Below are 10,505 nucleotides of genomic sequence, written 5' to 3'. Positions count from 1 at the left end.
ACCCACCTACTTCTCAAGCTCTGCTGAACCTGAGGTGAGGGGATGCTGCCAGAATTACCTTAGCCTTGAACTTCTACTGCGTTTAGAAGACCCCGGATGCACAAGGCCTAGTCCCAGTGCTGTGATGCTTCCTGAAGTACTGAAGCTGGAGTGGAGTATATCTCAAGGGCGTGGGCAGGACCCCAAGTATGTTATTTAACAATGTTAAGATTTAACATTGATGGTGCATACTAATAACCTCAGTATTGGGAAGCTGAGGTACAGGATTATGAGTTCAAGGCCAATGTGAATTACACATTGAGACTGTTCCAAAAAAAAAAAAAAAATAAGCCAAGTGTGTGCACACACACACCTGTAATCCCAGCCACTCTGGAGGTGGAGGATCACAGTCTGAAGCCAGACTGGGCAAAAGCATGAGACCCTATCTGAGAAACAAACAAAAAGAAAGGACTTGAGATGCAGCTCAAGGACTGGAGAACAAGGTCCTGAATATAATCCTTGCAGTGACAAGAAAAAAAACAACAAAAATTAAAAAAAAGAGCTGGTGCCAGAGGCTTAGATCTGTTATCCTAGCTACTTGGGAGGCTGAAATCTGAGGACCACAGTTCAGAGCCACCCCAAACAGGAAAGTCTGCGAGAGTCTTACCTCCAATAAAATATTCAGAAAAAGCTGGAAGTGGTGCTGTGGCTTCAAGTGCTAGAGTGCTAGCCTTGAGTAAAAAGCAGCTCAGGGACAGTGCCCAGGTGCTGAATTCAAGTCCTAGGACTCCCCCCCCCCCAAAAAAAAAAAAAAAAGAGAGATTGAGCATTGACAGGAAGGCAGCATCCAAGTCATTCTAATCTCTCACAATTTACTTTCTCTTTCTTTGTCATCCCCTGATGTTATTGGTTGAACCAGGGCCTTGTACCCCTGAGCTACCTCCCACCCCTCAGACCAGTTCTGAAAAGCTAATTGGCTTAGACACATTCTGCGTATTCATACATATAGAAAAAGGATATTCTGAAAAACTGGGGAAAGGAAGAAAAGCTCTCTTTTTCCCAGGCAATGTCTTTTCAAATGTGTGTGGCTGAGGGAGATGTACGGAAGTTTCTCTGGGTCTTTTCCACACCAGGCTGAGGAGGCCTGGGAGAAGAGAGGTCTTCCTTTACTTTGTTCCCCTCAGACGATATTGGATGCTTTACCACTTGGCCTGGAATGTCGTAGAAGCACAGGTCTTCCTGAGGCATCTCTTTCCCATGTCTTTATGGGGACTTTGCACAGACCATAGTCACAATTGGGACCTTGTGGAGTGGCAGCGGCAGGTCCCGGCCTGGACCTTGGAGGGAGGCGTGGCCTGGAGATGCCTCCTCCTCCAGGGGTGCCAGGTCCTTGCAGCTGGTGGCGGCGGCACCTGCAGCGTGGGGTCAGTTTGCTGGGCATGGGGAAGACTTGGCCTTTTTCTTCTTGGCCTTTTTCTTCTTTTGGGTCTCAAGTGCCACCTGGTCCCCATTGGCCTTGCCTGATTCCTTTTCCTGCTTTTGGCCTTGGGGCCCACTGGTGGGGGTGGTGGCCACGGCCCAGTCACTGTTGGCCACCATTGTGGCTTTCTTTTTCAACTTCCTTTTCTTCTGCTTGGACTCCTCCTCCGCCTTGACAGGGCCGTGGATGGCGGACTCCCGGAGAATGTCTGACACGGACACGGCTGCCTCCTGGCACCGCTGCCACTCTTCATCGCTGTCCTCGCTGCTGCTTGGGGGACAGGCAGCCACAGTCAGGATGGTTCAAGGCTTCCCCTTCCTAGCCTCCCTCAGCCAAGCCCAGAGGAAGACAGTGAGGACTCAGGCTGAACAGGGAGGGTGGGCCTGCACTCCACGGCCCCGCCCACCAGCCACGTGACCTCATCGAGTGATAGGTCTCTGACCCTTGGTATCTGTAAAACAGGGGTCTTAACAGAGATATTACAGGATGCCAACAGAAAAGGAGGAATCTAGCCTAGGAAGGTGCTTGGAAAGCAGTGAAAACCTAACCCCTCCTGCTGGTCATTACTTATTCAGTGACTTCAGACCCATCGGGTCTAGACCTGACTGGGGTTTGCTTGGTTATTCCAAGAGATTGGCCACAACAGAACAGAAACAACAAAGGAGGGAGAGGGTGGGCTCCTTACCTGGAGCTGGGGGGTCTTCGCTTTTGGGGTCGGGGAGAAGCTTCTTCCTCAGGGCCTCCAGGGACGGATGTGAAGAAGAGGCGGAAGCCTAGGATCCACAGCGACAGTCAGTTGGGGAGACCCTGCTCCCCTGCTCTCCTGGGCCTGGGGCTGCCTGCCACTGTCCCAAAGGAACTCTGCTTTAGGGCTGAGGTCTCCGTGAGGTCTGCCCAACCTACCACCGAGGGCAGAAGGTAGGGGGCTAAAGGGACGGCAGGTCCTCTGAGGACTTTGGAAACCTGGGGTTGAGTCTCTACCTAAGCCAGCCTCCAAAGAGGCTAAAGAGCTGGGCAGAGGCCTGAGTTGGAAGGAGGGGGCTTGGAGGCAGAAGGCGGCTGGGGGTTCTCAGGGCCTCAGTTCCCTGGGTGGTGGGAGGGGCAGCACTGGGTGGGCATCTCTGGGCAGGAATGGCCCAGCTGCACCTCGAGCCCCACATAGGCCACCGGCACATGCCAAACGCCAGCTATCATGAAGGGTGCAGCTACTCACCATCATCCTCCCGGGCCACTTTCTGCCTCTCAGCTTTCCTGGGCTCTGTCACCACTTCTGAGATGGTAATGGAGCTAAGGGGAGAGGACCGGGCAGACTCAGCACGACATGCAGGGTAACAGTGAAAATCAAATGTGATTTTAAATTAAAAAAAAAAAAAAGCTTTAAAGTGGAGGGTATTGGGCACACATACATACATGCATGCATACACACATACATGCATGCATACACACATACATGCATACACACATACATACTACACACACAGACGATCCTAAATCCAATCCCGCTAACCTGCCCAACAATCCCTGCCCACTCAAACTGCAGCGCCTCATTTGTTTAAATGCCTTTATTCTAGAAAGTATTGAAGAATTTTGAGCTGCAAAAGGAATATGGTGCGAGGGGTAGAAAGAGCCAGAAACATGAAATGTGAAAGAGCACAGATTTTGCTCTGAGCTTCCTAGCAGCAAGTATGTAAAGGGAAATATGACCAGTTCAGAGAAGGGGGTCCAGAGGTCAGCCTTGGGAACAGGGGAGACATGTTTCTTTCTTTTTCTTTTCAAACAAGGACTTGTTATTGAGCTTAGGCTGGCCTTAAACTGGCACATCTCTTGCCTCAGCCTTCTGAGTACTAGTTTAAAAAACCCAAGTTGGCATACCTTGGCCCTAAGTTCAAGCCTCAGTTACCTTCCCCACTCCTCACCCCATCTTCTACAACCAAATGTCCCTAAGAACTGGCACCAACCCTGTGTCAGAACAGAGACTGGTGCCTGGATGGCTTTGCTCCTCCCTCTCTAGGTTCTTTGGTGACACTCAGCTCATAGATGGAGGGAAGGTAGGAAAGGCACTCAGTGCAACACTGGGTTTGCACAAAGGAGCACTGTTTTTTAGGGTACTGGGGTTTGCTAAACAAGTAATTTACCACTTAAGACACACCTCTAAGTTGTTTTGTTTTCAGCTTTTTTTTCAGACAGAGTCTCACTTTGCCACACCTGGCTAGACTCCCTTTTTTATAAAGCCATATGCTGAGCTAGTAGTAAGGTCGAATGTCTGTGTCCCTCTTAAGTTTCTATGTCAAAATATAAGTTTCAAGGTGATGGTGTTAGGAGGTAAGTCAGGGGTGGAGCCTTTATGAACAAGACGTATGACAAAGACTCCCTGTCCCCTCTACCATGTAGGGACACGGTGAGGCATTGGCTGTAGAAGAGAAAGACAAAGAGGCCTTCACTAGGCGTTGTTTATAGGTGTCCTGATCCTGTACTCCTCAGTCTTTAAAACACGAGGAAGATATCTCTTGTGTGTATAAGCCCTCATGGTATTTTATTGTGGCAGGTAGTAGTATTGGCAGCATTTTTTGTTGTTGTTGTTGTTTTGGTTTTTTTTTTTTGGGTCCGGTCGTGGGGCCTGAACTCTGGGCCTGGGAGCTGTCCCTCAGCTCTTCAGCTCAAGGCTGGCACTCTACCACTTGAGCCACAGCGCCACTTCCGGCTTTTTTCTTTTTGCTTATGTGGTGCTGAGGAATCGAACCCAGGGCCTCATGCATGCAAGGCAAGTGCTCTACCACTGAGCCACCTTCCCAGCCCCAAGGGGTTTTAAGAATGGTCTACCTTCATGCCTCATCAACAGAGCCCAGGCAGGCTTGGAAAGGAAGATGAAAATTTGGGACCATGTTCCACCTGAAATTCCTATCCTAAAGGACAGATGAACCTTCCTTCCCAGAGCACAGGTTGGCCTTCCTAAGCCAGCCCTTTCCCATACTACCCTCACCCTGTGCTGGCAATGGCCAGCAGAGAACAGGCTTTTGTGCCTGGCATACAGGAAGAATGGTAGATTCTGTCTGGCCATCCTTGTCCTCTTGTGGTGCGAGCAAGCTTTTGCTTCCCAGGACTCCTCCTGTTCTCATGGTAGCAGGCTCAGGCAGGGTAAAGGCCATGGGGCTTAGGCACTAGATAGGACCGGAGGTCACTACAGGATATATGGGATACACAGCAAGAAGTCACAGCTTACGTATGCCAATTCCTGCTTGCGTAAGAGCAGAGAGGTAATCGCCTCACCTGTCCAGCAGGGCTCCCAATTTCTTGGCTACGTGGGCTCGGAACTCAGGGGTAGTCTGCAGCTCATTGCCATCTTGCTCGTGCTCATCCACCTTGTGTCTACAACACACACAAAAGCGTGTTACTTCCTGTGTGATCAGCAGCTGTCCCCCATGAGGACAAGGACTATAAATGAGTCTTGTTCTCTTCTGATATCCCAGGGTCTCACCTAGCACTAGATATACACGGGGGTGGATATTTGTTGAATGAATGCATGAAGCTGCTACCCAAAGCCCACAGTACCTGAGGCTTGGCCGACAGGTTGGCAACTGGTTACCTGCAGCATCTGTGGAAGATGAACATTGAAGCATTTATGGGAGTTAGAATATGAGAACAAAAACAACTGTGAGTGCCAGGCAGCATTTCAAGTGATTCCTATGACTTGGTGGATCTTCCCAAAGCCCACTGGAGATTTGGCCACCATTTCCGTTTTACAGAAGACGAAGAAGAGTCAAGGAGAGTTAATGTTGGCCAGAGTCTAGTGGCTACCTGAAACAGCACTGGGGTGAGGACCCAGGCCCCTTCATCATCAGGTAGAACAGGTTAAGTCCAAGTTTAATGTTATGGAACTTTAAAAAATTTTGGTGGTACCAGGGTTTTGAACTCATGGTCTCATGCTTGTTAGGAAAGCACTTAAGCTATGCCCCCAACCCTTTTTTAGAGGTTTTTTGTTTTGTTTTTTTCAGATTGGGGTGGGGATGGGGGGGGGGGGGTTCTCACACTTTTACCTTGGCTAGCCTCTATCTTCACCTCCCAAGCAGCTGAGATTACAAGTGTGAACCACTATGCCCGGCCCTCAATTTACTGAGTGCCTACTCCATGCCTGCCTGTGGGCTAAGTGCTGTGGAAGAAGAAAAAGGGTGGCTTTTTGTGCTGATCATTTTTTAAAATTATTTTATTTTGGAAATACTGTACAGAGGGGTTACAATTACATGGGCAAGATAATGAGTACATTTCTTATCAAGCATTGTAGCCTCCTCCTTTGTTTCCCCTTCTCTTCCCATCCCATCCCATCCTCTACCTCCCCCCCCCCCCCCACCAAAGTTGTAAAGTTCGTTTTCGACATAACGACTTGTACGTCTCATTGTTGCAATGGGTCCATGATCACATTTTTTTTTTTTTTAAGCGAAACGTTCGAGATGCTCAGTCTGCATGTCTCACACAATCAAATACCTAACGCCTATCAATCATAACCAGGTGTACTGAGCAACTGAGACAAAAGTATCCCCGTCCTCATGGGTAGAGACTCATGACAGACCCAGTAAAGGGCACATGCGATGGAGGAGGGGTAAGTTTATGAGAAACCAAACCCAAAAACGAAGCAGGGAAGAGTGGTGAGGAGCGCCGGGGAGGGGAGCCTTATAGAAAGGTGAGGAATGATAAAAAGCCAGTATGCCGTGGGCGCAGCTCAGAGACGAGGCAAGGAGGGAGGTGAGCGTTCGGGGCGTTGCAGATCGCTGAGGAGGTGGCGGCCTTCGCAGCGAGCGAGCCCCTCGGGTGAAGAACCCGCGTCTTCAGGGACGTCTCACCGAACCCAATTCCCTACCAGCTCTTGGTTTCTCTGCTCCCCGCGGGTGCTGCTCCAGGCCCCAGGCTGGCATCGCCGCCTCGCGGCACCGCGCCAACTCCTCTCCATCGCTGCTGCTGCTGCTGCTGCTGCTCTCTGCGTCGCTCAAGGGGCCACTGGGCGCCGCCATCATGGACGGCCGCAAAGGATTGTGGAGGACGCTTTCCGGCGTGGTTACTCCCACGTGACCCGGTGCGAGCTGTTGGCCTGGGGCATTGTGGGAATTGTAGTTCTTACTCTGAGACCAGGAGCTGTCTTGCAGTACTCAAACGTGAGGGCGAAAGGGAAGCTTTCGTCAATTGGCATAAACTCTACCACACGATGTACTTTGATAATAAAGATGTTTTTAAAGTCTGTAGGCTATTACATACTGTTTGTGTGCGTGTTTCAAGAGTTGAGTTTTGCTTTTTGTGTGTGCTGATAATGGGACTTGAACTCAGGGGCCAGGTTCTAGCCTGGATTTTTTTTTTGTTTTGTTTTTTTTTACTAGAAATTGGTGTTCTACCACTTGAGCCACTTCCACTTTTGGCTTTTTGCTGGTTACCGGAGCCTGGTGTACACATCTCATGCCTAATCCTAGCTATTCAGGAGATCTGAAATCTGAGGATTCCAATTCGAAGGTGAAATATTCACAAGATAAGAATATCTCCAGTTAACCACCAAAAAAAAAGGAGAGGGGGGTGCTGCGGTTCAAGTGGCAGAGTGCTAGCCTTGAGAAAAAAAAAAAAGCTCAGGGACAGCACTCATTCCCTGAGTTCAAGCCGCAGGACTGGCATATGTGCATGCCAATACATGAATGCACGCATGCACACACATGTGTACACATACACACATCCCTCAGATTTGTTTGTCTGGGCTGGCTTTGGCCTGTGATCTTAAGATCTCAGCCTAAAATTGCAGTTGTGAACTACTAGCTCCTGGCCCGTGGGTTTCTTTTCTTTTCTTTTTTTGCTAGTCCTGGGGCTTGAACTCAGGGCTGGACACTGTCTCTGAGCTTCTTTTGCTCCAGGCTAGCACTCTACCACTTGAGCTACAGTGCCACTTCTGGCTTTTTCTGTTTATGCTGTACTGAGGAATTGAACTCAGGGCTTCATGTATTCTACCACTAAGGTACACTAAAGCACATTCCTACCCCATTGAGGGGAGTTTTCATTTTTGTTTATTTATTTGTTGGTTATGGGGCCTGAACTCTGGGCCTGGGCGCTGTCCCTCAGCTCTACAGCTCAAGGCTAGTGCTCTATCACTTGAGCCACAGTGCCACTTTCAGCTTTTTCTGCTTATGTGGTGGTAAGGAATCGAACCCAGGGCCTCATGCATGAAAGGCAAGCACTCTACCACTGAGACACATTCCCAGCCCCTAAGGGGAGTTTTTAAACTGCCTCAACCTCAGCCTCTCAGACTTGGCCTCTTTTTTATTTCAGTTTCCTTCCATCTTCAAATCTCCAGAGTTGAGAGGCTCAAAATGATTAAGTAAAAACCATTAGAACAGCATTAGTACTCATGGAAATGGACCATCCAAATGAGACAGGGGCTCTTTATTCACATCTTGGAAGGGGGAGGGCGGGGTGGGGGTGGGAGATGAGAAGGGAATGGGAAAGGGAAACAAAGGAGGAGGCAACAATGCTTGATAAGAAATGTACTCATTATCTTGCCCATGTAATTGTAATCCCTCTATACACAATTTTTCACAATTAAAAAAAAAAAGATTGAGCCACCAAAGAAAAGAAAAGAAAAGAAACAAACAAAAACCTTGGAAGGAACCAACCACCATCCCTTACATTTGACCAAGAGTCCAAGACCAGGCAGGGTGAACAGAAAGCTCACTAGTCAGTCCAAACAAGGGAAGGAGGGAGTTGATGGAGTTGATGGAGGGAGGTTGGAGGTGGGCCAGCCAGGAGAGGGCTGCTTTGGGATAGGTTTAGAGAGCTCACTTGTCTCCCTTGATTGGCCCTAAATTGGAAGTGATGAAGTGAGGAATTAGAGAAGCCAGAAGCAGTTGACTGAGTCCTGACTTGCTTTCTGGTTGGTTCTTGGGAAGGCTGTGGTTTGCTTTCTCAGGTAGTTGCTAAAGAAGGTTATAGACCAGAATTCTACTGGTACATAGGGTCTGGCCATTGTCCATTTGTCTATTTGGTCTCACATCTCTTTGGGTGCCCTACTGGCATGGCTGGACAACTATTAATAAAGTCAGTGGAGCCGTAGGGCTGCCCCAGCACAGAACCGGAATGATAGAGGAGAGGATGAGTTCAGGATGACATCGCAGGGATGCACAGGAACTTTCTAGAGGAAACTAGGCGCGTGGAATTGGAGCTTTTTCCGCCTTCTTCTTGGAGAGGGTGAGGGTGACGCTGTCTTGAATGCCATAGTAGGCAAAATCAAACCAGTCCTGCAGCACGTGACCCCGGAATTCCAGCTGCTGCTGCCCGCTGCCCAGCCCCAGTCGGTCTTCGATCTGTTGCTTCAGGCTCTGAATGGGGTGGTAGGGGTGGACGGCGTAGGCGTGGCTCTCACCATCCGGGTTCTTCACAAACACCTGAAACTCTGGGGAGACTGTGTCCAGCAGGCAGATGTGGGTGCTGCAGAAGATTCCATAAAAGGCCAAGGAGCAGTGACTGCTGAGTACCTGCGGCTCGCTGCCGGGCTCCTGGAAGGACAGGCGCTGCAGGCCCAAGTAGCCTCGGCTCCGGCAGATTCTCTCTTTAACTTTCTTGATGGATTCATAAGGGTTCACCCAGAGGATCAAGTCCGAGTGACCCCACTGCTTTACTGTCACCTGGATGTCTGGTGCTGTCTGCAGAAGGGGGGTGGTGGGGGGGAGAGAGGTGGGATGGGGGGGAGAGAGAGAGAGGCTAAGCTCACACTGCTCTGGCACACACACACACACACACACACACACACACACACACATTTCCTTCACCTGTGTCATTTTTGCCACAGCCACAGAAACAGCATCCGAGCATTTCAAAGCCTTCTGCTATTTCAAGACAAAAATCTTGGCAACACCAGGCAGGATGGCAATGCCTGTAACCCCAGCACTCTGGAAGCTAAGATAGGAGGATTGTGACTTTGAGGGAAGCCTGGGCTACATAGTGAATTCAAGGCCAGGCTCTATTTGGAGAAACTGTCTCAAAAGAAAAAGAAAGAGAAAAAGAAAAAAATAGCCAGACACTGGTGGCTCACGCCTGTAATCCTAGCTACTCAGGAGGCTGAGATCTGAGGATCAAGGTTCAAAGCCAGGAAAGTCCGTGAGACTCTTATCTCCAATATACGACTAGAAAACCGGAAGTAGCGCTGTGGCTCAAGTGGTAGAGTGCTCGCCTTGAGCTGAAGAGCGTAGGGACAGCGCCCTAGCCCAGAGTTCAAGCCCCACGACCGACAAAAAAAAAAAAAAAGACTATCTCAGCAGTCAGGAGGAGGAGGGGCAGGAGGATGATGAGTTCAAGACCAGCAGAGGCAAAGGTAGCCAGAAGATCCTGTCTCAAAAACCAAAGGACTGGGGATTGTAACTCAAGCATTAGAATGTTGGCTTTGCAGACACAAAGTCTTGGGTTCAGTCTTTGCATGATTTTTTTTTGCCAGTCCTGGGGCTTGAACTCTGGGCCAGGGCACTATCTTTGAGCTTTTTTTGCTCAAGGCTAGCACTGTACCACTTGAGCCATAGCACCACTTCTGGCTTTCTCTGTTTATGTGGTACTGAGGAATAGAACCCAGGGCTTCATGCAAGCTAGGCCAGCACTCTACCACTAAGCCCCCTTCCCAGCCCCATGCATGATGGTTTTTTGTATTCTAGAAAAATCTAGAGACATATTTTTCATAGGCTTCATTTGGTTAGTGGGTCCTCTACTTGCAATCCATTCCTTATAAAGCCTCTGATATTATAATATCTGATTATATAATAATATATAATATAATACATAATATATTATATAATATATATCATGTAATATTATATAATATTAGTTTTTTCATCTGCTGGGTGTTTTGCCTTACCTAGAAGTATCTCTGATAGTTTTCCTAGCAGTTTTGTGCAAATGCATTTAATGAAATTGTTTCTTAGTAGCCTACAGTGAGGTTCTTGGGCCTCCCCCTCCTCCAGCCTCCAACTCCAAGTGGAGGGTTGGCACCCGAGCTGATAGGATTGACATGGCTGGGTTTAGCTCATGTAAAGAATGA

General features: G+C 49.0%; 2 protein-coding genes across 6 annotated transcripts in view; both read right to left on the bottom strand.

Moving 5' to 3' along the window:
- Positions 1–804: 804 nt before the first annotated feature.
- CUNH12orf43 (chromosome unknown C12orf43 homolog) overlaps positions 805–10,505 on the bottom strand; it is a 20,027-nt gene continuing 10,326 nt past the window's right edge. Inside the window, exons 1-6 of one of the 5 annotated variants that reach the window (XM_042669611.1) lie at positions 6,312–6,334; positions 4,935–5,051; positions 4,727–4,825; positions 2,673–2,746; positions 2,145–2,232; positions 805–1,729 (exon numbers count right to left, since the gene is read on the bottom strand). In XM_042669611.1, coding sequence (XP_042525545.1) covers positions 1,405–1,729; positions 2,145–2,232; positions 2,673–2,746; positions 4,727–4,825; positions 4,935–4,981 — 633 coding nt within the window. In that variant the 5' untranslated portion in view covers positions 4,982–5,051; positions 6,312–6,334 and the 3' untranslated portion in view covers positions 805–1,404. Of the gene's footprint in view, positions 1,730–2,144; positions 2,233–2,672; positions 2,747–4,726; positions 4,857–4,934; positions 5,052–6,311; positions 6,615–10,505 lie in introns of those variants that run through there. The other 4 variants (XM_042669612.1, XM_042669608.1, XM_042669609.1 and 1 more) reach the window with 4 other exon arrangements.
- Positions 8,009–10,505, bottom strand: part of Oasl (2'-5'-oligoadenylate synthetase like) — a 26,690-nt gene continuing 24,193 nt past the window's right edge. The window contains exon 13 of the mRNA XM_042669590.1: positions 8,009–9,123. Within this exon, the coding sequence (XP_042525524.1) occupies positions 8,623–9,123 (501 nt within the window). The 3' untranslated portion in view covers positions 8,009–8,622. The remainder of the gene's footprint in view (positions 9,124–10,505) is intronic.

This window comes from Dipodomys spectabilis, unplaced genomic scaffold (genome assembly GCF_019054845.1).
Source record: "Dipodomys spectabilis isolate Male_0828 unplaced genomic scaffold, ASM1905484v1 ptg000499l, whole genome shotgun sequence".
Taxonomy (NCBI): domain Eukaryota; kingdom Metazoa; phylum Chordata; class Mammalia; order Rodentia; family Heteromyidae; genus Dipodomys; species Dipodomys spectabilis.
This window is presented reverse-complemented; position numbering and strand designations above follow the sequence as displayed.